Genomic DNA, 27,914 nt, shown 5'->3' with positions numbered 1-27,914 from the left:
CGAGCCGAGATCGCACCACTGCACTCCAGACTGGGTGACAGAGTGAGACTCTGTCTCTAAATAAATAAATAGGAAATTGCTGGTAGAAAGGGGTACAATGTTCTACTCTTCTCATGGTCAAAGAGTGAAAATTAAGTTTTCTTAGAAATGAAAATAAAAGACTCAACAAAGCAGCACTAATATAGAGATTTTATTTAAACTGTATTGAATTTTTACAGCACATTGCATGTTTGTCACAACGCAACTGCACGGTTTGGATTTTTGGCCACATCATATCACTTACACCCACAACAGCTCTGAAAGGAGTATTTGATGAACACATCTGAGCCAAGAGCCCAGAGTCTCTCCAAGGCCATGCAGTTTGTTCACTGATGAGACAGTCCCTCAAAACAGCCGCACTAAGTAGACAGATATAGTCTCCCCAAATGTTACCAATCTTACTCCCCTTGAAAACAAGCAGAGTGAAGTGCAATGAAAGTCAGGTTAATTAAAAAGCCACTCACAACTGGCAGTAAATTTTAATGACTAAGAAAATGCTTAAAATAATTTTATGTATCAGAAACAAGGAATAGCTTGTTATTTTTTCAATGATCTCAGGAATTTTGCAGACACAAAATCTCCATTATACAGCTCCATTTAAATGAACAAAAAAAAAAAAAAGTTCTGCTAGGCTGACCCAAATACCCCAAAACTTTTTAGGTTACATCTATGTCAAGTACAAAAGAACCACAGATGCTTCTCTGTAGGACTGAAAAGGTCAGGACAAATAATGATTCTTGTTCTAAATGCAGATCCTAGTTATTTTGGAATGAAATGCTGTTTTCTAGAAAGCAACATGAAAGTAGCAGTGAGAAAGATGACTATCATCATTTCAAAACAGGATAAGCCTAAATGTAATTTACCATTTATATGTCAACAAATTAAGGAAAATGTATAAAGTTCTAGTGATTTCATTATAGGCCACGGAGACTGTATCTGTCCTGCCCACAGTACATGGCTATATCACTGTATCTTTTGGTTAAGTGCCACTGGTACATATTAAGATGAAAAAAACAAAATAATTTTTTTTAAAAAACCAACAACGTTTGGTCCAAATGGACACATGTTCTCTCCCAATTTTGGTATCAAGGCTTTATTCTCTTCTGTTTGGGTTCCATTGTTAAGTGCACATTAATAGACAGCAGCATTTGTACTGAAACCCTCACATACCAAACAGCATATGCTAGGAGGTAAAAACCAAACGCTAAATTCTACCCTTGAGGTGTCAAGTGTTCAGGATAAGAAGCAGTGTGACCCAGAGGAGGCAGCAGCCAAGGGAAAGACAACATCAGGGAGTGGGCAATGAAACAACAACAAAAACCTTTATTTTCATGCCAGGAGAGGATCAAGGTGTAGCTCCTGTGTTAGCACCAGGACAACTAGGAAAAGTCAGGTGCAAAGGGTAGGGAACAGTCAGCAGATATTTCACAAGGATAATTTTTGCTTTTCCCTTCTCATTCTTCACAGTGCATAACGCAAGAGCTGCCACTGTGTAACAGAGACGGCTGCCTTCATAGCTCAAAATAATTCAATGTTTGCCAGGACCAAATATCAGCAGTTTTCCTCTGCTCCCAAAAATGTCTCACTCCCTAGAACTGTCCCCCTAAACTGAATATTTACCGATGCTGGCTGATGAGCCAACTGAAAAATACATTGAAACCTCCACTTGCTGAACCAGTCTTCAAACTCCACAGAAAGACAGTACTAATGCAACTAGAGGGAGTGCCTCTAAAGACTGAGCCTTCATACACAGACACAGAGCACAGAGGTACAGGATATAGTTCATCTCAAATAGGACAGGAATTCCAATCTTATATACTATAATCTGCTTTTGTCAAGGTGGAGGAGAGATGGGTCTGGTTATCACTTGGAGTTTGGTTATACATATGCCTTTCTATTGCTGTTTGGGGCACTTTGCACCAGGCAACATCTATGCAATCATTATCTTGTGACCTCCAGGAGAAAGCAGCTGGAGTCACCAACTCAACATGAAGCTTCCAGACCCTGGGTCTGGATTAGGACCATTACCCCAAGGTGAGGGGTCTCACCAGAAGAGGACCTCCTGCCAAATTGGAATTCCTCTGCTCCAGTTTCATGATACCAAGGAGGATTTCTCAAGATGGTATCTTTGAGCTCTGTGTTTTCATGAGCCACACCAAGGAACCTTCCAAACTACAACTGAAGCAGATCCTCCCTTCAACCTGCTAAAATTGGACAGGTTATCTCCCTGGCATTCAGCTGGAAGCTGTCGCGATGGGTTTCTTCAGATGTTGGCTCATGAGTTCCCTGGCACGAGAGACTTGAATGTGTTCGAAACATGAGTTACAGACGAGAACTGGGTCATAGAGTTGCTGATCAGGAATGGGCAGCTTCTGGTGGCAGCATGCAGCACAAAATACATTCCCACAATTTCTGCCAAAGCACAAAGAGGGAAGAGTTCATCAGAAATGCCGATATACTGGCCAGGCACAGTGACTCACACCGGTAATTCCTGCACTTTGGTAGGCTAAGGCAGTAGAATTGCTTGAGGCCAGGAGTTTGAGACTAGCCTGAGCAACATAGCGAAACCCCATCTCTAATAAAAAATTAATTAATTAATATTAAGAAATGCCAATATACTGAGAATGATAGTAAGTGAAAAGTTGGGGACAGTTTCTTTTTCTTTTTCTTTTTTTTTTTTAGACAGAGTCTCGCTTTGTCGCTAAGTGCCAGGCTAGAGTGCAGTGGTGTGATCTCAGCTCACTGCAACCTCCACCTCCCAGGTTCAAGCAATTCTCCTGCCTTAGCCTCCTAAGTAGCTGGGGCTACAGGCACGCACCACCACGCCCAGCTAATTTTTGTGTTTTAGTAGAGACAGGGTTTCACCATGTTGGCCAGGATGGTCTCAATCTCTTGACCTTGTGATCCACCCGCCTTGGCCTCCCAAAGTGCTGGGATTAGAGGCGTGAGCCACCGCACCTGGCCACAAACATAGTTTCTATAAAGAGGTATCCATTTCCAGACTAATTCCACTTAGTTCTATACATATGTATTGCACTGGTTTTCGAGTCAGACTAAATCATATAAAACAACTTACCTGCAATGGTGTCTTCGTTTGGCCAACCAGAATTCACAATCACAGTTATAGCAGTGTGATGCCATATGGTCTGGAACCCAGCGAGTCACCTAATAGAAGGCACAAGGAAACATTCTAGGTCCTTGTTGACAGAATGGAAGAGCAACACTGCAACAAGGAAAGCACCCCAGGAGAAAGTGAAAAGGCTTATCTTCCTAACTGGCTACCACTTGCCTACCAGGCTGACATTCCTCTAGGGGAAAGCTCAGTCTACAGCATGCCACTCATCTCTGGGAAATATCACGATGACTCAGTGGCTCACATAAGTACCCACCACATATTTACCCAAACATACCTCAGTCTCTTTCTTATCAACAGGTTCCCAGCTTGCTTCTGAAAGACAGTCTTCACTGTGATCAGAGCCAAAATCCTCAGTATCACTGCCATCTGACTCCTTCAAACATGTCTGATGAAAAGGCAAAGACATCAACATTATCTTCATCATCGCTAACACTGTTTACCATGTGTCAGGTACTATGCTAAGTGCATTACATACGTGAACTTATTTAATCTCTCATGACAGTCTTACAACATATACTACTCATATTCCCACTTTACAAATAAGAAAATGAAGCCACAGAGAAAGTTAAGAGCTGCTATGTAGTAAGCTGGGATTTGAGCCTAGTATTGTGGCTTCAGACCTATACCCTTAGCAATATAAGACTCTCTCTTTTGTTACATTCTAAACCAAGAGTTGGCAAACTATGGCCCACAAGGCAAATCTAGCCCACTGCCTGTTTCTGTAAATCAAGTTTTGTTGGAACACAGCTGCATTCATTCGTTTATATACTATCTATGGCTGCTTTTTGTTTTGTTTTTGAGACAAAGTCTCACTCTTTTGCCCAGGCTGGAATGCAGTGGCATGATCACAGCTCACTGTAGCCTTGACATCCCAGACTCAAGCGATCCTCCCACTTCAGCCTCCCAAGTAGTTGGGACCACAGGCATCCACCATGACATCCAGCTAATTTTTTGTAATTTTTGTAGAAACAGGGTTTCGCCACATTGCCTACGCTGGTCTCAAACTCCTTGGCTCAAGCGGTCTACCCACCTCAGCCTCACAAAGTCCTAACACTACAGGTGTGGGCCATTGTGCCAGGGCTATTGCTCCTTTTGCACAATAGCAGAGGTGAGTAGTTGCAACATAGATGGTATGGCCCAAAAAACCTAAAGTAATTATTATTTGGCCCTTTACAAAAAAGTTTATTGACCACTGTTTAAAGCACCAGAGAAGTGAGAGAAGCAGGCAAGTGAGGAGCACCTTAACAGAAGGAAGGAAAGTGTCTGTGTAGATGGCAAGGTACCACAGGGAGCAAGCTGGTTCCTGGAAGCTCCCCAAGAACCACAGTGCCAGAACCTGAGGCTGCCCAACACTACACAACCTAGATGGTCCTCATCTCTCACCTGGATTATTCCAAAATTACCTTACCAGCCTCCCAATCTAGGTCTCAACTGCCTCATTAAAATTGTACACTGTTGCAAGAGTCATTTTCTTTTAAGTACACCTCTGACCATATTATGCACTGGCCTAAAATTTTATTCCCTTAAGGGTAAAATCCAATTAAGAAGGGCACTCAAGCTGACCCTTCTAATCTCCATCTACTTCTCCAATGTCACCTCCCACCACTCTATCTGACTGTCTCTAATAGCCCCAGTGTGTGTATGTACACATATACACTCGCATGTCCCATCCTTTTAAACCATATCATTGGAGTATTTATTGCCACCAAGCTTCTGCAAATGGTGTTTCCTTTTCACTGTCTACCTAGCTAAATATCACATTCTTCAGCACTCAGCTCAAGCATTACCTTCTCAAGAAAGCCTGCCTTGATGTTTCACTCCACTCCAGCCCTATAACACCTGATGCCTCCTCAATCATAGCACTTAAAACATCATCCTAATTGCTTACTTGTTTTTCATCCTATAGACTAGGCACCTAAGTCAGTGGCACACAGCAAGTACCTAACAAATAAATGCTGAATGGAGGGGAAGACTGGATGAACAGACTAAACAATGGGTGTATGGCAGTTAGTGACTACTTACAAAATCATCCTCATAGTCCATGGGGGGCTCTGCTGGAGGGGCACAGCAGTGACGGATATCCAGCCTCATCTGAAGCTCACGCACCTGTCGACGTAGCTGCTCCACCTCTTGCTTGTACCCTGCTTCAATTTGCCGTAACCTATGCTGGATCACATCCGTGGGAAAGGGGAGTCCATCATCATCCAAATAGAGAGGAGGCACTGGAGAAGGGCAGCTCAGTGGAATGGGCTTTGTACTAGAGACTTGCTTTGGGTGACTGGACAACCACATCCGGTTCTTTCCTCCTGGGCCAGTACAATGTCCATTGGAATGACTAGAACAGACAGGTGACTTCACACCTTCTCTCTGAGCCCACTGGCCCCCAAAGCAGGGCCCCGTGGCCCACATCTGTTTACTGTATGGCCTCTTGCTACAACAGCCATAGGAAAGCAGCCGCCGAGGGGTGGCCTCCCCACTTGGGAATGAAGTCACCATCCCTTGGAAGCTGTCCCAGTTGGACCCTAGAAAAGAGAACTCACTGATCTGGCTCTGAGAAATTGGCTTCCGGACCAATTCCAATGGCATTTTCCCAAAGCGAGGATTTTCCAATAACTGCCCATTCCTATTATTTCCTCTTTTACCAGTGTCTTCCTCCCCATGAATCAGATCCGGCACAGAATTCAGTTGTTCCTGGTGGGAGATACTTGCCAAAGACCCTGAGGGGTCTTGGCTGAGGAAGTCAGTGCTTGGGTCTAGAGGAATTTGGCAGGTAGCACTCAGTGGGTTGCAAAGGGTGCTGAGGCTATGATTGAGAGCACATCTGGAGGGCACACCTAGCTTGCAGTCTGGCTGGGCCTGTTGGGGCGCACCTGTAGGAGAGTCCTGGGAAGACTCAGGAAAATTACAAACTCCATCACACTTGTTAGAAATGACCTTGGAGAGTACACTGACAGCTTCTGTTTCAGGACAGTGTTCAGGTGGCTCCCCTGTGCCATCTAAAGTCCTACCCAGCTCATCCTGGGCAGGAGGGTCTGAAGCTGGTCCCTTAGTCTCTTTTAGGACTTTGATCTCAGGATCAGAGGTGTTGCTCTTCATTTCCCGAGGCACTGTGGTATTAAGCAGTTTATAACTTAGAGAACAGCTTTTGTGACTCTTGAAAGATTTATTGCTCGAGTAGTCTTTCTGGCTGCCGGACAGAGGAGGAGAAAGACCCACTTCTATAGTCTGCTGAGGACCTTCTACCCCAGAGTCCACAAAGGCTGTCTCTGATCCCTCAGGATTGCTGTGCCAGGGCTCCAGGCCTACCCTGACCTCCTGACAGTGGTTATTCAGGTTAGGGTCACTGGATGTACGAGTCAGGGGGCTGCTTGTGTCACAGGCAGAAAGAAGATCATCCATGGATCTGGTTTTAGGTAATCTGGAATGACAAACACAAGACCTCCAGGTCAGGAGATGGGCATTTACAATACAATATATGGAATTGAGTCAATGAAGCAATATCAAAACCAGAGTTTAGAAATAGGGACATTTAAGGTTACAAATAACCAATGTTCCCTGAAAGTTTACTCTACAAAAAAAGCCTAAGACATGGACCCTGTCGTCTGGAACCCAAAAATCTATCCTCAGCTTTTGTCAGCACTCAGCCTACCAGTCTCGCTAGGCAATCTTAACCACTACAGTGGTTTCCGCTGCCTTCTGTGCTGCTGCCTTCTGAATCTACTATTCCAGCCAAGACTATACCTAAGACTCAAACCCCGTATCCCACTGCCTCCATCACAGTAAAATGAAAAGATGGGTTTTGGAGCTACACAATATTGGCTCTGACACTGATTAGCTACATGACTACAAATAAGCAAATTAACCTCTCAGATACTTGGTCTCTCCCTTTATACAATGATGATAATAAATCATACCTTGTAGAGATGCTGTGAGAATTCAAAATATAGGCAACCAACCACAAACATAATAACCACAAACTTTTAGACAACACAATTCCCACAACACTGCTCTTGATAACCACTTAGCAGCGGTGTGCTCCTGATTCCCAAGGCCCCATGGAAACTTCCCCTGCTATATAGTACTCAGAATTCTAGAGGCATTTGTATATACCAGATGGGTAAGGGACATTTTCAGGAATGACCATCCTGATTATTAATGCAGTTCAAAGTCCTTAGAGCAATGAAAACTTGAGGGAAATTCACCAGGGAAACAGTAGAGCCTTCACTGGCCTCCTATTTTTAGATGGCTCAGTCAGTTCAGCCCATGCAGAAAAATCCCCCAAAGGCAGAGTTATAATGCAGCATATTTTAAGTAATTGGTTTTTGAAACTTAAAATAAATGTTTTATACATATTTGATCTAACTTTTGTGACCAATTTTGATTTTTTTTTAATGGTATGAAATTCCAGGAAGGCAAAAGCAGTGATTATAATTATAGTCCCTGGAGTCCCATAGGCGGGGCTCAAATTCCAAATAAACAACTTCTTTGTTGTGTTACTTTAACTTCTCTAAGCCTCAGATCCGTCATCTATGGAATCAAGGTTAAAGTACCTGCCTCTTAAAGCTATTATGAAGATTAAACAAAAGAATCCACATCAAGTGCATTGCTCAGTACTTCCTGTAACACATTGCACTTTACTGTTGACTTACTTAATTCCTTCTACTGAAGTGTCTTGATGGCAGGACTCTGTCTTATTTGAATCCCCAGCACCTAGCACGGTACCAGGGGCAAAATGACTTGAGAAGTGAATGAATGAGCTTAAAATCTAACATCAGGTTTCCACTGTTAGATGCCAATTGAATGAAATAGACCAGCAAAATTCAATAGGTGATAGATATCAGGCATCTTGGTAGATCTTCTTAGACATCCAGACAACCAGGACCCACGTAAGACCTACTGAATAAGAATGGCCAAGAGTGAGGCCTAGGCATCTGTATTCTTTTAAGTACCATAGCTGACTTCTTTCTTTTCATTTTACTTTTTATTATGGAAATTTTCAAGCATACAAAAGAAGTAAAAAATATGGCTGGACACAGTGGCCCACGTCTGTGATCTCAACACTTTGGAAGGTCGAGGTAGGCAGATCTTGAGGCCAGTAGTTTGAGACCAGCGTGGCCAACATGGTGAAATCCCATCTCTACTAAAAATACCAAAAGTAGCTGGACGTGGTGGTGCACACCTGTAAACCCAACTCCTATTTGGGAGGCTGACGCATGAGAATCACTTGAGCCTGGGAGGCAAAAGGTAGAGGTTGCAGTGAGCCGAGATCACACCACTGCATTCCAGCCTGGGCGACAGAGCGAGATTCTGTCTCAAACAACAACAAAAAGAATATAAGTAACTCTCATGTGCTCTTCATCCAAATTCAAATAACAACATTCTACCATCCTCCACAACTCATTCCTATGTGTACCAAAGGTTAATCAGCAATGTTGACAGAGATAATAATACCTGAGTTTAGAACAAGAAGAGAGAGCTCATCCAGCTAGGTGGTCAGGGAAGGCTATACAGAGAAAGTAGAATTTGCGATAGGAATAGAAGAATGTGTTTGACTTTAATGGAAGAAGAAAGACAGTAGGACATTGTTGATCTAGGGAAAGGTAGAATCAAAGTCAAGTCAGGTCAGTTGTTACAGAGACCATTTCCTTTAAAATCTTTGTATCAGTTATATCTCAAAATCCATTCTCCGTATTGAGCTGCCTACAACACACCTCCTTTGCTGTCAACTAATATTTCAATCCCGATTTCCCTATACCTCCACTTTCTCCCAAAACTGGCTTGTCTTCTCAACTTTTCAATGTCTATTATAGTGTTATTAATATTCTCCAACTTTCTAAGCTTTTTACTTCTACTCTCCAACTTTCAATCAATTCTGTAGCCTGCTAATGGTTTCTCCACAGTGCTTCTGAATTTAATTCTTTCTCTTTGCCAGGGACTCTTCCCCTCATATCTGAACTACTACAGCAGTGCTGGCTGGTCTCTGTGCCTCCAGCTACCCTGTACTCACTGATGAGTTCTCTAAGGATCCCACTGTCAGCAAATCACAATGACTTCCTATTGACAACTGAATCAAAATAAACTCTTCACCGTAATGTTTAAAGCCTTCAATGCCCTCAATGACCTGTCCTATATTTCTCTCTACTCCTTAAAATAGCCTCCTCTCAATCCCTAGCAGCTGCAGAGGTTTTTTTTAAAAAAAACTACCTCTCTAACAGGCACAGTGGCTCACACCTACAATCCTAGCACTTTGGGAGGCCAAGGCGAGCTAATCACTTGAGGTCAGGAGTTCGAGACCAGCCTGGCCAATATGGTGAAACCCTGTCTCTACTAAAAATACAAAAATTAGCCGGGCATCCTGGCACATGCCTGTAATTTCAGCTACTCGAGAGGCTGAGGCAGGAAAATCACTTGAACCCTCTCCACTAACCTTGTTATTAAGCTCACAACTCCCTTTATTTCGTTCATTTGTTTGTCCAGTTTTAATTTTTACTTTAGTATATTTATTTAAATTTACTTATTATATGCCAGGTTCTAAGCCAGATACATGGAGCACAAAAATACCCACAGTTCTTTTCTGGTCCTTCATGAAAATTTCCTGAGTAAAACAGCCACCAAATGACCCTTTTAAATAACATCTCATTTCTCTAAAGCTTTGAACTACACACATTACTTTTTTTTTTGAGACAAGGTCTTGCTCTGTCACCCAGGTTGGAGTGCTGTGGCAAGCTCACAGCTCACTGCAGTCTCGACCTCCTGTGCTCAAACGATCCTCCTGCCTCAGCCCACCAAGTAGCTGGGAACACGGGTGAATGCCACCATGCCTGGCTAATTTTTGTACTTTTTGTAGAGGTGGGGTTTCACCATGTTGCCCAGGCTGGTCTCAAACTCCTGGGCTCAAGCAATCTGTGCACCTTGGCCTCTCAAAGTGATGGGGTTACAGGTGTGAGCCACCGTGCCTAGCCTGAACTACACACATTCTTATTTGCTTAGATGTTGACTTAGAATTGTTCTCTAGTTGTTCTGTGTCTTATCTTATAGCTTAAAATTATCATGAAACTAGAACCAATATCTTTTATTTCTTTGATGTAGCCCACAAAGCCTAGTACAGTAATAGGCAACTTGTAAGTATTAAAGAAACATTTGTTGAATTGATAAATCAGATACTAAGTTAACACAATGATTATTAAATGAGTCACAGAGCTTATTAAAAATTTGATTAAAAGTTATGGCCCCTCTCCCAGAAAAAGTAAACCTATGAGCCTATAGCCAAATTCTGCACAGTTTGGTAAAGGAGAAAAAAATCACTAAATTCCTAAAACCTATCATGGTTCTCTCACAATTGACTTACTTCAAAGGACCCTAAAACCAATAATTTGGGATGCTGGTTTTTTGGTTTTCCTTTATAATATTCAACCAAAAACATAAGTTATATTTTAACTTTAAAAACTTTCAGCCAGGCTGGGCATGATAGCTCACACATGTAGTTCCAGTGCTTTGGGAGACCAAGGCAGGAAGATCACTTGAGGCTAGGAGTTTAAGACTAACCTGGGCAACAGAGTCTGTCTCTACAAAAAATAAAAATTGGCACATGCCTAATGAGCTAATTAGCTACTTGGGAGGCTGAAACACAAGGATTACTTGAGCTCAGGAGTTTGAGGTTACAGTAAGCTATAAGTGTGCCACTGCACTCCAGCCTGAGTGACAGAGCAATACCGTGTGTCTTAAAAAAAAAGAGCTCTCAGCCAATAAACAAATATCAAAATTTGAAATATATATATCCTTGGGCACAGTATTTTCATTTATCTGGCAAAAATACTAGCACAAATGCAAAAGTATGCATACAAAGTAACCCTACTGGCCGGGCACAGGGGCTTACACCTATAATCCCAACATTTTGGGAGGTCAAGGTGGGTGAATCACTTGGGGTCAGGAGTTTGAGACCAGCATGACCAACATGGTAAACCCCCATTTCTACTAAAATTCAAATATTAGCCAGGGGTGGTGACACACACATGCCTGTAATCCCAGCTACTCTCGAGGCTGGGGCAGGAGAATCACTTGAACACAGGAGGCAGAAGTTGCAGTGAGCTGAGATTATGCCATTGCACTCCAGCCTGGGCAACAGAGCAAAACTATCTTAAAAAAAACCAAAGTAACCCTACTAAACTATATACTTAAAAATGGTATAGATGGTAAATAGCATGTATTTTACAATTTTCCTTTTTTTTTTTTAATTGAGACTGAGCCTCACTTTATCGCCCAGGCTGGAGTGCAGTGGCGCCATCTCAGATCGCTACAATCTCCACCCACAAGGTTCAAGAGTTTTTCATGCCTCAGCCTCCAGAGTAGCTGGGATTACAGGCATGTGCCACCACACCCAGCTAATTTTTGTATTTTTTAGAAATGGGGTTTTACCATGTTGGCCAGGCTGGTCTCAAACTCCTGACCTCAGGTGATCTACCTCCCTCAGCCTCCCAAAGTGCTGGGATTACAGGCATGAGCCACCGTGCCTGACCTGTATTTTACAATTTTTAAAAAAGTTATATAAATAAGGATGTCACTAAAGCACTCCCTGTATGATAAAAAAAAAAAAAAAAAAGGAAATTACTTAAATGATGAATAGTAATCTGGTTATATAAATTTTTGACTACTCTGAACCCAATAAAAACAAGAAAGGAGTTTTATATGTGCTGTTATGAGAAGACAATCTAATACAAAGTGGGAAAAACAATTTGCAAAATATGCAAAAAAGTAAAAAGGGTATGTAAAAATATTCTGATTTTGTTTATAAAAAATGTTTCATATCAATGTGTGAGAGTGTGGATTTGTCTATATAGAGGTAAACATCTGGAAAGACACATGCCAAGTGTTAACAGTGGACACCTGTCGGGACAAGGATCTTAAGGAGAGATTTTCATTTTCTACTTTTATATAGTTTTGACTATTTTTTTAAAAAACAAGAAATATGTACTACTTTCATAATTTAACCAACCCTCATTTCACTTCCCCCGAACACGCAGCCAGAAAATAACTAATTTTATGTCTCCCCTTTAAATTCTGGCCTTTTTCTGAGGGAGTAACATAAAGGCCATCCCCCTGCTGGGAACCCATTTCACTGAGAGTCAGATGTTTCTGGAAGCTAATGCTGGACACAACAAAGGCTGCTACTAATATAGCAAGCTCCCCATTCCCTGTACCAGTGAACAAAAATCAAGAGCATTCTCACGAACCTTCCTAAAATAGTACTTTCTGTTTTGTTCTCTCCCATGCTTGGGTTTATCACACAGTGTGATAGCAGCTCCTCCAGGAAAGAAAGTATCCAACCTTATCTTCAGAGGACCTTGAAAACAGAGTATACTCCAGGCTAGCTACCAGTGCTGGGCTAAGGTTTTCCTGCAAATTACTCAAGAAGTTGCTTTTAAATATCTCAGAAAGAAGCCAGGCACCGTGGCTCACGTCTGTAATCCTAGCACTTTGGGAGGCTGAAGTGGGTAGATCATCTGAGGTCAGGAGTTCAAGATCAGCCTGGCCGACATGGTGAAACCCCATCTCCACTAAAAATACAAAAAATTGGCTGGGCATGGTGGTGGGCTCCTGTAATCCCAGCTACTCGGGAAGCTGAGGCAGGAGAATAGCTTGAACCCAGGAAGTGGAGGTTGCAGTGAGCCACTGCACTCCAGCCTGGGCGACAGAGCGAGATTCCATCTCAAAAAAAGAAAAAAAAAAAGAGAACAATATTTAGATGAGATGGGAAGTAGTTACTGCCTTCCTAGTGGAGAGAGAAGAAAGGAAGAAGGACTTTTCTTACCTGTCCAGAGAGCGGCCAGAGAACTCCTGGCTCTGGGCCACTGGGGAAAGGTAAAGATCCATACTTTCCTCCCCAAGTGTGCATGGAGATGATGCTGGCAGATAAACAGCTGTCCAGAGGTGCAGGGCCCGGACATGACAAACAGGATGCAGGACCTAGGGAAGCAGCTCAATACTAGTGCTTTGTGAAGAGTTCCTGATCCCTTTTTTCTCTAAACCTTTGACTCTATATTTTCCCTACTGATTCAGCCCCTTCTCCCTATAGGTTTCTAAATAGCACCTACGAGAAAAGGGCTCAGACTCACCATGTCTGAGCTGGGCGTGTAAAGGAAGTTATGGAAGTTTTTATTGCCAGCTCGAAGGAGTGCCCACACAGAGCAGGTCCGCTTGTAGATGTTGCGCTTCTCTCGCTCACAGGGGTTGTTGGCCAGGAATGTGCCGTAGAGGCAGGAGTATGTGTGTTGCACCAGTTTTACCTGGAAGGCAGAGAGAGCTTGCACCTGGAGTCCTCAGGCTGACATTCCCCACATCCTCCTTGTTTAGGACTTACCAGGAATGCTTCATTAAATTCAAACAGGCAGGGGAACTGCTTAAGCAACTGATGAACAGAATCAAGCCACTGGAGGAACACAGGGCATTGTTCGTTTTGATCCTCCACATTCTCTTGGTGGCCACAGCGATCTCCAAACTTGTGGCCAAAATCCAGCCAGTCCGATTCCACTAACACTTGGAAGCCCTGCAAAAAAAGAAACTGTTCAAACATAGGGCTTCTCAGGAAATGCTGATAGCTGGCAGCTTCAAAGAAAAATAGGACTGGACCTAGAAGAAGACTCAAAGCCACCAATTTTCCAAGCATTTGGGAATTCAAAAAAAAGAAAAAGTCACCAATGTCCTCTACTGAAAGATCCCCAGGACAGATCCAAAGGGCTCAACACCTTCCCTCCTCCCATATTCCCTCTGATCTTCCCACCCAATTCGTCTCAATACCTCCAACGTCCTGTAATACGGGTCCAGTAATATTTTGGCCAGGGCTACGATCTGCGGTGTGCGGTCCCAGCCGTCTGAGCAGTGTACCAGCACAGGCCGGCCTTCCCGGTCTACTGTATTAGCCACCAGCACAGCTGCTTTTAGCATCACCGACAAGTGCTGCAGCCATTTGGTACTCTCTAGTGCCGACAACCAGCTACACAAGAGCAGAAATCAAGTCGGTCACCAAGGGTGCTGAGGCCACAACAGTCTCTCCACCACCCACAGCCAGCCACACCCAAAAAAGTCCCCAGTGAGAACTGAAACCAAGAGGTCCATCCCATGGCCTTTTGGCCAAGAGGTATCTAGCAGGAAGGTAGGGAAGAAAGGACCTGCAGCAGATAAGTGCTTCTGAGGATCAGATGAGGAACTGTGAAGCATCACGTGCACACTCAGCCATTTTCTCTCCCCAGTTCTCTGTGTTCCTTGAGTAGAACAACTGATCCAAACAAAAGGAATCCAATGTCCTATTACCATGCCAAAGTGTTGGCTGAGAAGTGGAAGGGCTCTTGGAACTAGCTCATGGCACCCAGCTCCACCCAGGCCTTCAGATCTCCTGCTCTCCAAACATCTCATCTCCCCATCTAATCTCCCAAGAAGTAGAGGTACTGGGTAAGGAATGAGACTGGAAGGAATGTGAGCAAGGATCACCTACTTGCTAGGATCCGGCATCTGGCTACACACAGCCCGGAGATACTGAAAGCTGTTCCGGATGGCGTGGATATTGGCCATTCCCATGAACACGACCTCACAGTTGGGATAGTACTCTGTAGACATGACAGGAGAGTGAGAGATAAAAGCAAGTCCTGGGAAGAGGACAAGAGTGGCCCTGATGGACAAAGCTTCCCTGGAGGACAGAGAACTCCAGGATGGAAACTAAATACAATCTTGAAATCAGAATCACACTTATATTTCTAGAGACTCAGGTGCCATATCCTAGTAATAATAGTAACAGTAATGACTGATGATAGTAGTAGTTAGAAAGACAATATATAATAAAGTCACAATAAGCAGTAGCAGCTCTGTGCCAATAATTTTATATAACTTCTTTTTCTTTTTTGAGACAGGGTCTCATGGTCACCCAGGTTGGAGTACAGTGGCACAATATCAGCTCAGTGCAACCTCTGCCTCCCAGGGTCAAGCGATTCTCATGCCTCAGTCTCCTGAGTGGCTGGGATGGGACCACAGGTGTGCACCACCATGCCCAGCTAATTTTTGTGTTTTTGATAGAGAGAGGGTTTCGTCATATTGCCCAGGCTAGTCTTGAACTCCTAAGCTCAAGCGATCCACCTGCCTCCCAAAGTGTTGGGATTACAGGCACAAGCCACTGTGCCTGGCCTACATATGCAACTTCTAATCGTCCCAACAATTTTGCAAGTTTGTAACATCCCCTTCTTATACAAGAGAAAATAAAGCTTGGACAGATTAAGCAACTTCAGCATAGTCACTGCCATAGCTAGTAGGTAGCGAAGTAGTGATTCCAAGCCAGTTTGTTTGGGTTCTTTCCACTATACAATGGGCCCACAACCCCCTCCTCACCAAAGCCATCCAGAGCACAGGCTGGCTGCAAACACTGGGATAACAGCAATACCTTCACATTCACAGCCTCCACCCTTGGCCCGGTTAGCCACTGCTGCCGTGTAGGATCGTGCATCCAGGATCAGCAGCTTCTGGGGGGCTGCTGTGCTCTCCACTCCAGAGCATGCGGTCAGAGAGGAATCTAAACACACAGCCGGGAGGAGCCCCTGAGTCAGCCAGCCATCCATCCTCCCCCTGGCCCTCTCCTACTCCCTCTCAGAAGGCAGAACATGAAACTAGAGACCCCTCACACCCCACAGCTTCTGACAAGGCAGGGACCCCAGCACCATGTATGCTGTCATCTTCCCAGACTCTCACTGGGGACTCCCTGGAAGCCAATGAAGCAGGAGGGAGCCTGCTCCCTGGGAGGTTAGCATCAACCACACCTTACCAAAGTCAGCATCACACGCCTCGCTGGTATCATTATTCCCGATGCTGAGGGAGCCCCCATTGGCCCTTGTCCCTGGGTCCAGGGCACAGGCTTTAGCAATGGATGTGACCAGGTACTCATCATCAGCATTGCGCCAGCCCCACCAGCTGATCTCCGGCTGGCTGCAGCGGGCGATAGCAGCCCCATTGCGCAAGTGTCTGACAAAACAGAAAAAAACCGTAATGCCCTTGGCATTCGCAGCCTCCAGCAGTCTACCTCAGGGGGTTAGACCAAAGTCTCTAGAGTCAGCAGGGGCTACCAACTCATCCAGGTCAAAAAAGCAACCAAAAGCCCCAACATCACTAGTGGGCTTCACAGTTTACAAAGCACCATCACACATATTTCCTCAAATGGGCTCTGTATGCTCAAGGTGACCTTGATTCATCAAATTGCACAGCAGCTGCTCCAGGTACAGACACCCAGCAGGAGAACAAGGCCTGGCTGAGCCAAGAACAGGAACAGTTCCAAACTTCATGGTTACTCCCTGTCTCACTCTATTTTAGCTACAATAGTCTAGTGCAGGCATCAGCAAACATTTTCAGTAAAAAAACAGACAACAAATTTTTGGCTTTGTGGGTCACAACCAGTTTCTGTCATATATCCTTATGTTTGCTTTTTTTAAAAAATAGCTCTTTAAAAATGTAAAAACCACTCACAGCTTACAAGCCGTTTTATATAATAGGTTATAAGCCAGATTTGGTCTGCAGGCCAGTTTGCCAACCCCCGTACTAATGCAGTGTTTTATACACACACACCACTCTAAAAAAAGTGGGGGGAATGAATAAACTTCCTAATAGCCTTATTCTTAGGAGAAAAAACTAAGACAGTTTTTGTTTTAAAATTATTTCACTTCCCCATAGAGTATCAATTTCCAGTCAACCAGGTTACCCAAAACCTCCAATTTTGACTCTTTCCTTGTTGCATAAGAAACGGCCTCCCTACTTCCCAGCCCCATTGCCTCACCTATACACAACCACGGGGATCCGCTTCCAGGAGCGGAAGGAAGCCACGTTCTCCAGCTCTTTGTCAGTGATCCACACAGGAACCAGCAGCTTCTGGGGGTAACTGGGGCACAATCTGAGAAGAGACCAGATGGGAGTCACCAAACTGGGTCTAAGACATGTGATGACAAGATTCCTGAGGATGGCTTTGTGGGAAGAAAAACGGGAGCCTTCCTCCCTCACAGACTCAGGAGCTGTGCCCACCATGCTTCATCCAAACAGTGAAGTGGTGTGGTGCGGAAGGTGTTTTGGTCCCCCAACCCTCTCACTTGTAATTGCTGTTGATGTGTGAGACTCTCCAGACATTCTGCAGGTCAAAGCCCATCCTCACGAGCTCCGCCTCCTGCCGACATCGTATGTGCTCACCTGCAACAGAGCCCCCACAGCAGTTAGCTTCCCAGAGCACCAATGTGCAGGGGTGAAGGAGGGATGAGAACCAAGGGGTAAGAAGCAGGCTCCCAAAGCAAACAGATTGGCCTCACCTGGCTGACACAAGTGAGTGTGCTGGTCCTCCTCGGTCAGCCCCAGGCACCAGGCATGGTAGGCAAAGGCAAAGAGGTCCTCAGGCTTGGCAGGTCTTGCTGTGGCTCGGCTTAGCCGTGAGAGCCACTCTTGGCACTGCTTGAAAGTGGAGAAGTGGCACCTGCCGGGCAAGAAGCCACAGGCCTGGATGAGGCAAAGTGCAGTTGTGCCATGGGGCTATCAGGGTCAAAAGCCACAGGACGGCTGTGAGGAAAGGAGGCTGCAAAGCAGCAGGTAAGGCAGTGGGGACCCAGGGTGGGGGAACCAGGGACACTGGCCAAGACCCAGCAGAAGTTGTCTCTTGTGATAATTCTCTTCCCAAGAACTCCTGTATTTGAGGCATGTTTATTCTCTCAACTGGGCCCCTACCATCTCTCATATGAAATCTAAATGCTACCACATGGCCCTGAACATCTGCACTCCTTGTCTCTACCCTAACCGACCAGTGTTATCTCCCATGACTCCCTAAGTCAAACCTTCTGCTTCAGGTGGGAAGTCGTGCTCACATCCTTCCCATCTCCTTGGTTTTTCTCTTCTGCTTGATAATGTCTCCTCTCTGCCTAGCCACATCCCACTGATGCTTTGAAGGCAGTTTTAATCGCACTTCTTCCTTAAAGCCTTCCTAACCAACTCTATTCCAGAAACTCCTTCCTCTCTTGATTCTTAATGTGCTTGGAATAAATAAATATATATACTTTTTTTTTTGTTTTGGAGACAGGGTTTTGTTCTTGCTCTGTCATCCAGGCTGAAATACAGTAGTATGATCACAGCTCCCTGCAGCCTTGACCTCCTGGGTCGAGGTGCACCATAATTGTGCACCACCACATCTGGCTAACTTTTTAAATTTTTGTAGAGATGGGGTCTCTCTACATTGCCCAGGCTAATCTTGAACTCCTGGGCTCAGGCAATCCTCCCACCTCGGCCTCCCAAAGTACTGGGATTACAGGCATGTGCCACCATGCCTGGCCTGCTTGGAGTACTAAGCAACATATCTTTCCCTAGCATATTGCCACATGTTAAGTCTTCTTCCAGCAGCTAGACTTTAGCCTCCTTGAAGGGAAGAGCAATGTGAATGCTCCTTCTAAATCCCCCATAGACCTGAGCACATGGTAGGCTCTAAACTGGTTATCCTTTTAATGAACCTGAGTCGTATCAGATTCCTTTCTTTCATTTTCAATCTGTCAGCAAATCTTCTCATCTCCACCTTCAAACTACACCCAGAATCTGACTGCTTCTCACCACTTCGGCTGCTACCACCTCAGACAGGATGCCATGATCTCTCACCTGGGTAACCGCAATAGCTTCCTAACTAGCCTCCCAGTTTCTGCTTTTGCTGTTGCCCCCATTCTCTTTCATCTAGTCTCAATATAGCAGCCAGCATGACCCTATGAAACATTAATCAGATCACATCACTCCTTTGCTCAAAATCCTCCAGTGGTTTCTCTGTTCTGTCAAAGTAAAAGCCAGTCATCATGACACCCAAACTGTCTGACACCCCACTTTGCTCTCAGATCTTGTAACCCACCACCCTCACCCACATGCACTCTACCCAGCCACACCAGCCTCCCTGCCAGTCTTCCAATGTGCAGGTACACACCCACCTCAGGGCCTTTCCACTTGCCATTCTCTCTCTCTGGCACACTCTTCCCCAAAATACCCACAAGGTCACTTTCTTCAGGTCTTGACTCAAATGCCACCTTTTTGGTGCAGCTCCTCTGATCACTTTTGTTTTGAGACAGGGTCTCACTCTGTCACCCAGGCTGGAGTACAGTGATGTAATCACAGCTCACGGCAGCCTCGACTTCTCAGGCTCAAGAGATCCTCCCACCTCAGCCTTTTGAGTAGCTGGGACTACAGACATATATCACGACACCTGGCTAATTTTTTCTGCTTTTAATAGAGACAAGGTCTTGCCACATTGCCCATGCTGATCTTGAACTCCTAAACTGAAGCGACCCTCCCACTTTAGCCTCCCGAAGTGCTGGGATTACAGGCATATACTGCCCTGATTACTTTATTTTACAATCTTCACCCTCATAGCACTCCATATTCCCTTTCCCTGCTTTATTTTTTTTCTTTACACTTATTATCATTTCACAAATTTTACTTTTTACTTACTGATGGTATCTACTCATTGGGATGTAAGCTCTCTGAGAAGAGAAAATTTTGTCTATTTGTCCCTTGCTGTATCCCCAGGACGTAAAACAGTCTAGCTTTGAGTAGGTTATTCAATACATATATATCAAATGAATAAATAAATAAACCAACAATAATGTGAGTGCTCTGTGCCAGATATTGTCCTCAGTGCTTTCACACACATTATCTCAGATATTCCTTCCAATGACTCCATGAACTAAGCATTACCCCCATTTTTTCAGGTCAAGATCCCAACCCAGAACATGGTCTTCACCTTTTCCTCTGACTGGGGAAAGTGAGGCAGGATCTTTCCTTTCTTGCACCAGAAAAACCCTGCAGCACAGAGATCTGGATGAGACTAGGGTCAGAGGGCCTGAATGAGGCCCCGTGGTTCTCACCTGACCACTTTGGAGTCCTTGCAGGAAATGTGCAACTGGAACATATCACGGCTCTCCACACTGTCAATCATCCGGAGGGGGACCTTTAGAGGAAGGGCAAACTAAAGCTCAGACCCTTCACTGGGCACCACTCCTTACCCTCACCCCAGCCTAGGCACTGATGTATCAATAGCAGGAAGGAAACTGACATTTACTGAGGACCTGTTAAGCACCTGGTAACTGGACAAAGTCCTCTGCATATGTGATCCCAATTAATGATCCCAATAACCCTGCATGGCAGGTGTTTTCAGCCCATATTATTGAGGAGAAAAATCAAGCCTGAGTTAGGTGACTTGACCACAGTCACCCAGCTGGTGAGTAGCAATGCAGGAAAAGAGCCCAGGTTTGGCTGACTCCAAAGCCTGTGCTCTTCCAACAATGCCACCATGCTGGCCAGTGAGAGAATAATGGAAAGACAGGAGAAAAGAGAATGAGCCAGAAACAGAGCTATAGCTAGGAAAATAAGGCCAGAAAACATGAGGTCAGGGAGAAAGAGAAGGGAACCCCAACTTTTTATATATTTTTTATTTTTTGAGGCATCGTCTCACTCTGTCACCCAGGCTGGAGTGCAGTGGCACAATCTCAGCTCACTGCAACGTCTGACTCCTGGGTTCAAGCAATTCCTATACCTCAGTCTCCCAAGTAGTTGGAACTACAGGTGCGCATCACCAAGCCCGGCTAATTTTTGTATTTTTAGTAGAAACAGAGTTTTACTATGTTGGCCAGGCTGGTCTTGAACTCCTGACCTCAAGTGATCCGCCTGCCTTGGCCTCCCAAAGTGCTGGGATTACAGGCATGAGCCACCATGTCCAGCCTCCAACTTTTTTAAAGACATGATCAAGGAGAGCTTTAGAATAATCCCACCTTGAACTTCACAGGGATTTTAGCTTAGGGGTAGGAGAACAATACAGAAACTCACGTTAATGACAGAGTCCTTGAATTTGATATGCAGCCGGTAGTTAGAGATGGCAATGAGGGCATCAGCTGCCCGGCCCAGGAACTCTACTCCCTCACCCTGCAGCACTGTGAAGGGGACCTGTCAAGGGGCAGAGAAACCCTCAGTCCAGAAGTGAGTGATCACCTCATCCTCCTCTACAGCCTCTGCTCTGTGGAATTGCCTCTGGAAAAGCTCTGGAAATGGTGGGCCAAGGCACGAGAGGAGAGTACTCTCCACAGTGAGAGCACCAGGCAACAGCTGAAGAAGAAAGCTGCCTTTCCTTCCCTGGGGCCAACAGCTCCAGGATACACAGACAAACCCTCCTCCTCCTGAGACCACAGAGCAGGAAGCCAGAGCTCCAGTACCAGATCCCCTTGAAGATATTTAGGGGAAGGGAGGATGTTTTTTTAACTGGACAGGAAGCCCCATCTATCCTGGCCCCCAACTCCTCCTTACCTGAAGATTCTCCTCCTCCTTCACTAGTTCCTTGGGGGGGAACAGATCCTTGGCTTGGATGTACTCCAGGCTGGGGGGCCCCTCCTCACCCTGTAGGAAGGCCACAGTTCTAAGTCACCAACCTTCGCTTAGCCCATGAGGTTCATTCTGCTCCCCTCCCCCACCAAGAAATCCACAGACAACCATACACACACCTCTAAAGGCTCTGGTCACCAGAGGAGGGAAAAGAGACCTGCCTTGGTTGGAGACAGGTAAGCGTGAAATGGAGAGAGTACTCGAGCCTATTAAGCCTAAGGAAAGAGTGAGGCCCCAGGAGGAATTGGGAACCTGCACTCTTCAAAGGACTCTCCTATACAACCAACATTTCAAAAATGGAGGAGAGAAAACTAAGAAAAAAAGACTCTTTTCCTTAGACCCATGTAAGGGTAAGGCAGGAATGGGGATGGGAAAGTGCTGCCCTGAGGAAAAGGAGCCAGGTGTGGCAGCGAGTTATAGAGAGGAGGGAAATCAGGCCCCTGTAGCCACTGAAGCTTCAATCTGGTGGGTGAGGGAGACAAAGAGGAGTGGGTGGGGGGATTCAGTCCCACGCCTCTAGAGGGCCTTCACTGATGCTTTCAAAAGGAAGATGTGTTCAGGAGCTGGGCTTATCTTCTTGTTAGGCCCACACTGCTGACAAGCCCCCATTACCTGCCAAGTAACCTGCTCTGCCTGCTAATCAGAGGGGAATTCCTGAGGAATACCCACGGTAAGAAGGAACTCCCCGCCCAACCACCAGGGAGGGGACCCGAGGGGATCCACGGGCCTGGGAGGATCCAGAAGACCCAAGGACAGCCAGGGGGGAGAGAGAGAGAGGAGGCCTGGCAGACACCCACGGGAAAGGGGGGGACAGCTGCGAGGACAGATGGGGGAAGCTGGGAAGGAGCATCAGCCAGCGCGGGAGGAGGGGAGGACCGGGAATGATGCAGAGGTAAGGAACCCTGCAGAGGCAGGGAAGATGGAGAAGAGAGGCTGTCTAGGGGACAGTCAAGGAGAAAAGGCTGGCATGTCAGGTGAGGGATGGAGTGGTGGAAGAGAGAAGGGACTGGAGCCCCAAGTCAGCTCACAGAACATCTCTCGCTCCCTGACCAGCCCCCCTAACATCCCACGCAGCCTACTGGCCACATCCCACATCCCCAAGCAAGGATACAGCGGGTGGGACCAAGATGGAGAGGCGGAGGTAAAGGGATATACCCCCGCAGGGCGGGGCCTGGAGATCTGCAGTCAAGGGCAGTGGCTGCGGGGCCGGGACGGACCACAGAATTTCCATTCCTGGCCTTCGACCATCCCCGGCACCCAAAGACTGAAGCAAGCCCAAGAAATAAGAGTTAACCCACCTTCCCTGCCCCTAAACGTTCGGGGTCGGGCCAGGGGCCATGGGAAGGGGGATGGCCTGAAATCGAGGGCTGACCCTGGGGTAGGCTGTGGGCGCAAGCAAGCGTCGGTCTCCTAGGCACCCAAAGGCAGGGTGAGCACTTACGAAGCAGCTAAGCATGGAGCAGGAGACGCGGGCGGTCAGGCTCATGGTCACGGGCGGTCTGGGCCAGCGCACATGCCCCTGGAGCCGCTGCGCTGCCCGCCAGCCCCGGGCGCCCGCCGCATCCCGGCTGCGGGGACGGCCAGGTGCAGCTGCGGCGGCCAGGAGGTGAGGGCGCTGGTGGCGGGCCCTCAGCACGGCTCCCGCACGCCTCTCCCCTCCTTTTCACAATGGACCGGGCCCAGCTCCGCCCTCCAGCACGAGCGCGGAAGGGCGGGGAGCTGGGCGAGGGGAGAGCCCGGGACGCGGCGGGAAGGCGGAGGCAGGGGCGGGGCGGCTCCGCGAGCCCCACCCACAGCCCCAGGCTCCTCCCTTCCCGCGGACCCTGGGCCTTGTCCGAAGGCGTACCCCACTCCAGGGACCTTTAGGGGCTTTCAGGAATCTGGGCTATGGCACCGCCCAGACAGATGGGCTGGAGCAGAAAACAAGACCGCCTACATCTTCTCATTTATCTTTTTCCCAGGTGGGCCACCCTATGCCCTCTTAGAAACCCATCCCATGCCCTCCCCTCCTCTCTTAAGTTCCCGGACACCTGCTCTGGATCCCAAGGTGGAGCTCACCTACCCACAACCCATTTGCTTCCTCCTTTCACTCTAAAACCACTACCCACCATGCCCCGGTCCATCAGGGTCTTTCAATCCTGTGACTTGGCTAAACCCTTCTTTCCCCTTAGAATGGTGCCAGGTTAGTCATTCCACGCTCCTGGAAAGGGAAATGAGCTTTTATTCCAATACCCCTACCAAACCCAACTCCTTCAGCTCCTTGTTTCACATTCTGATCTCTTGTTTCACATTCTGATCTCTGCGTAAGAAAGTCCTTCTTCAAGGAGAAAGGATTTCTTAGCCTGGGAAAGAGAAGAGCTGGAAGTATGGACCACAGAAGTTACACAAAAACGAAACTTGAAACTCAGGAGCAGCGGAGTAGAGAGAGTTGGGTAGAGGGCCAAGGAATAAGGAGCAGGAAGAAGGGGCTCAAAATATTACCAAGAGTCACAGAAGGAGCTCACTGGAACCCCAAACTTCCTGCACCTAGTAACTTTCAGATACCAGGGCTTTTGTCTTGTCTGGGGGAGAAGGGAGGAATAAAAGAAAACCTGACATTTTACTAAGCATCTACAATGAGCCAGGCAGTTTCTAACTACCTCACTAAAACTTTTCAGCCCCTCAAGAAGGAAATCTTATCCTGTCTTACTGGTGAGACTTAAGCTTAGAGAAAAAGTATGCAATTTACCTAAGTGGTGTGCTAGGATTTGAAATTAGATGAAGCTGATTCTGAAGCCAATGCTCGTTTCACAGTATCCCAGAAGAGAAAAGGGAGCAATCTGTTGGTGGGAGCCCAAACCAGCAGGCTTTCTGAGAAGAGACCGAACCAATCATGCACACACCAGATCCACATGTCTATGGAAGGGAGGGAGGGAAGGAGGAAATCCTCTCATCTACTGAATTCTTTAACCTGCCCCTAAGCACAAAGGACACCCAAAAGAACCTGAAGATAACACCAGGTTAAGAGCCTGGTCTGAGCCAGGGCCTATAGCTCTCTAGGCCTTTCCCATCTCACTACCTCATCCTAGCTCTCAGGAATTACGGCGTTCCCTGGACTTGGGGTGAGAGAAGGGCAGTTACAATTAATGGAAAATTCACAGGATCATTGTAAACTACCTCTAGTGATATTCTGGGCACCCTGAAGATGCTATCCTGATAGATATTTAGTCAGCTGTCACCTGTAGTGGCTTAACGGCAGCACCCTGGAGCTGGAGAAGCCCCACAGTTTTGGTGGAGTCACTCCTGATATAGCATCCACAATATTCAAAGGACCCACCAGAAGTCCAAGGATCCTGAGATAAAGAAGCCCTGGCTTTTCAGACCAGAACACAGAGATCCTACCGGGGACGCAAGAAAAAAGGAGGACTGTTATGAAGGGTTAATAGTAGTGTGAGGAAAGTGTGAGGCATAGCACATGCAGAAAAAGATTTCTAGAAGCTTCCGGTCCCAGTGCTGAATACTGGCTAATGTTTTGCAATCTGAAGAAACCCTAATTTATCTCCAGGGTAGATGAACCTGTTTAGGAGCTGAACAGGGTAGCCTGGAGCTCAAGGTCTAGGAGAGGTGGGGCAGCTTCACAGAGAAAGACACAGGGATTACAGAAAACACAATGACCTGAGGAAAAAAAGAGTACTCACCATTCTACCGTGGCAAGGGTCCTGGCTGCCTGCTTCTCACTGTAAGAAGACAGAGGAAAATAAAAGTAAAGAGTCCCATCAACATTACCATGGAATCAACAAATGCTACCCATCTACCTCTGACCTTCTCTACAACATATTCTTCTCCCTCGCAGAGACCCTAGTCTCTCCACAAGTCACCATACCAGAGAGAGGCAACGGGAGCTACATAGGGAGAAAGCAACAAGTGATCCTGCAGGGCATAAAGTCAGCCACGAGGTTCTGGAGCAGGAATGAGTGTCATCCAAGATTATTCACCAGAACTCAGGAGTCCTGATTCCCAGATGCAGAGGGAGAACACTTCTTTGTGGGACAGAACTGCCAACTCTGAAGAGACAAAGGCTGCCCAACTGGGGCTCATTTTGGGCCCTGAATCTTTGGGCAAAGTGGCAGTGGCTGAAGGGGCATGAATCCACAGGAATGTTTGGCCAGTCTCTGAGTCTCGGAGTAGTACCTACCTGACCTGTTTACTGGGGGCAGAGTCCAAAGTGGGACAAGCGTGGAGGTGGGGGCGGGGGGGGAGACCACAACCTGTGATCAGAGGGCAGCAGGGCTGCACAGGCACAGGTCCTGCTGAGTGTACTTGACACCAAGTTGGGTGGAGGTTATGGAGAGGAGCCCACACAACAGGAATAGAATCAGGCCAATTCAGACCTTGGAGTCAGCATCTGTCCAATGAGCCCAAGTAACAGGGATTTCAGGATGGGGCCTCCTAGGCTTACTTAGGAAGCCAGGCCCAGATTTCACTGACACTTTCCTTCATGCCTGCTATCCTCAGGGGCAGTACAGCAGAGCCCTATGGGAGACTGCGGGGATAAAAGCCTCCATCTGTGGTCCTGCCCACCTCCCTGTTCACAGTACCCTCTTCCCTAGACCACTCTCCCTCATGGGGGAACCCGCAAGAGGCAAGCCAGAGGTGCTGCCTCACCGCCCACTGGCACGCAGCCCCAGGGAACGAAGGGAGGGTAGGAAGGACAAGGATCAGGCCTGAGAGGCCCAGGGTTTTCAGGCCTACGAGATCTGGTCCCGGGGGGCGGGCCAGGTTGGCAAGGGAACCCAGGTGCCCAGGTTCTAGGGGCGGAGCCTAAAGACTCGGAGGCGGAGCCCCAAATGACAGAAGGCGGAACTCAGGAAAGCAGGTGGGGGCCAGGGCGGAGCCGGGCAAGACGTGGTCGCTGCGGTTCCCAGGCTCGCAGTGCAAGGGGCACGGTGACTCACCCAAGCGGCGTCCGCCCGACCCTCCGAGGCCGCGCTCTGGCCACTTCCGTCTCCCGCAGCTGCTGAGGCCGCGCTGTCCCGACCCCACCACGGTGCTCTTCGCCTCAACCAATTATATCTCTAGCCTGTGCCCGCCCTGGCCAATAGCCACGCCAAGTCCCGCCCTGCCCCCATCACACAGCCACCGCCCTCACTCTCGACGCCACTCATTGGTCGAGACGGGCAGACGCCCTCCCAGTCTTTACCCAATCGGATGCCGGAAGACAAGACTATACCTGGAGGGAGGAGGAGCGGCGCCGGAGAGGAGACGCGACCAATGGGAAATCACAGCGCGTCCTTGCGGTAGCCAATAGGAGAGCAGTAAAGAGGGGGCTGCCGGCTACAGCTCTGGGGACCGGAAGTGGGGGCGGCTAGTCGCCTACTGGTAGCGCAATTAGAGGCGGGCATTGTAAGGTACAAGCCTTAAGCCACTTCCGGCGATAGACCCGCCCTGGAGGTCCTTCTCAAACAAATCCCCAGTGGCACCTCAGTTTATCCATTCCCGTTTTGGTTTCGCTGCTGTCATCCGGTCCCAATGCCAGAATAGGAGGCTAGGAGAGAAGGGAGGACTAGGCCTGAGGTTCCGTCTCAGTCAACTCCGACTGGCTGGGATTTCCCCCTTCCTGTGTCTGGTTGGGTTCCTCCAACACTCACTTTGTATCGATAAACGACCCTGCCGTTCTTCACAACCTGCGTTGTGCTGCTAGTCCTGAGTGAAGAACTCTCATCCGAGAGATGGAAAATCTGGATCTGAGACTGCCAGTAACTAGCTGCGGCCTCCTAGTCTGTAAAGGGAAGGGAGACCAGCACGCTCCCAAGGACCCAACTTATAGCCCCTCTCTTTCTTTCTTGTCCGGGGACCCAGAACAGACCACAAGACGGAGTGTGGCCGCTGGAGGTCGCCGTGGACCCGCGATACCACCAACCGACAGAATTGGGAAACAGTTGATTCAGATTCTCAGCTAATATTCTCAGGTCTGGAGTGGGCCTGAGCGCTTTAATACGAAGCTCCGGGGCCAATGGGTCCTCACCTCTCTGTTTATAGAACATTGAAACTTCAGTACAGTCGGTAAGTTCCAGGAAGACGAGAACTCTGCACTACTTTAACTCCAGGGTCCAGAACGGTCTGCAATCTAGCAGATGCTGTAAAATTTTTAATTAAATACTGAACTCCTGTAGGACAATGATTGTGTTTTTATTCATTCCTAGCACTTACTATAGTGTTTGGTGATTACAGTGGCTGCATTTGTTTAAAGTTCTTTCACAGGTTTTTTACAGTGTAGAGCTTAACCTGCCTATTCCTTTTACCAGATCAGGAGAAACAGAAAGTCAGGAAGTTGCACACAGTTAATACCTTGTTT

At 47.1% G+C, this 27,914-nt stretch overlaps 1 protein-coding gene across 12 annotated transcripts; it reads right to left on the bottom strand.

Annotated features, from left to right (window-relative positions):
* Window positions 1-175: 175 nt before the first annotated feature.
* On the bottom strand, window positions 176-27,348 carry MTMR4 (myotubularin related protein 4). 12 transcript variants are annotated; one of them, XM_078372809.1, is made up of 21 exons: window positions 25,555-25,733; window positions 25,382-25,461; window positions 25,258-25,296; window positions 24,309-24,430; window positions 21,506-21,595; window positions 21,032-21,148; window positions 20,074-20,156; window positions 17,500-17,660; window positions 17,287-17,383; window positions 16,980-17,093; window positions 15,978-16,174; window positions 15,600-15,728; window positions 14,664-14,775; window positions 13,970-14,165; window positions 13,533-13,718; window positions 13,288-13,458; window positions 12,984-13,138; window positions 5,198-6,593; window positions 3,450-3,560; window positions 3,116-3,204; window positions 176-2,451 (listed from the first exon to the last, which is right to left on the bottom strand). In XM_078372809.1, exons 7-21 carry the CDS (start codon window positions 20,142-20,144, stop codon window positions 2,274-2,276), a joined length of 3,363 nt encoding a protein of 1,120 aa, XP_078228935.1. In that variant the 5' UTR covers window positions 20,145-20,156; window positions 21,032-21,148; window positions 21,506-21,595; window positions 24,309-24,430; window positions 25,258-25,296; window positions 25,382-25,461; window positions 25,555-25,733; the 3' UTR covers window positions 176-2,273. The 12 variants fall into 12 exon arrangements, with proteins under 12 accessions (XP_078228935.1, XP_078228932.1, XP_078228933.1 ...); XM_078372806.1 differs by lacking the exons at window positions 24,309-24,430; window positions 25,382-25,461; window positions 25,555-25,733 and adding exons at window positions 26,790-27,104; window positions 27,208-27,348; XM_078372807.1 differs by lacking the exons at window positions 25,382-25,461; window positions 25,555-25,733 and adding an exon at window positions 26,515-26,552 and having other exon boundaries at window positions 24,309-24,475.
* Window positions 27,349-27,914: the final 566 nt, after the last annotated feature.

This window comes from Callithrix jacchus, chromosome 5 (assembly GCF_049354715.1).
Source record: "Callithrix jacchus isolate 240 chromosome 5, calJac240_pri, whole genome shotgun sequence".
NCBI classification, from domain to species: domain Eukaryota; kingdom Metazoa; phylum Chordata; class Mammalia; order Primates; family Cebidae; genus Callithrix; species Callithrix jacchus.
The sequence above is the reverse complement of the archived record's forward strand: the minus strand, read 5'-3'. Positions and strand labels throughout refer to the sequence as shown.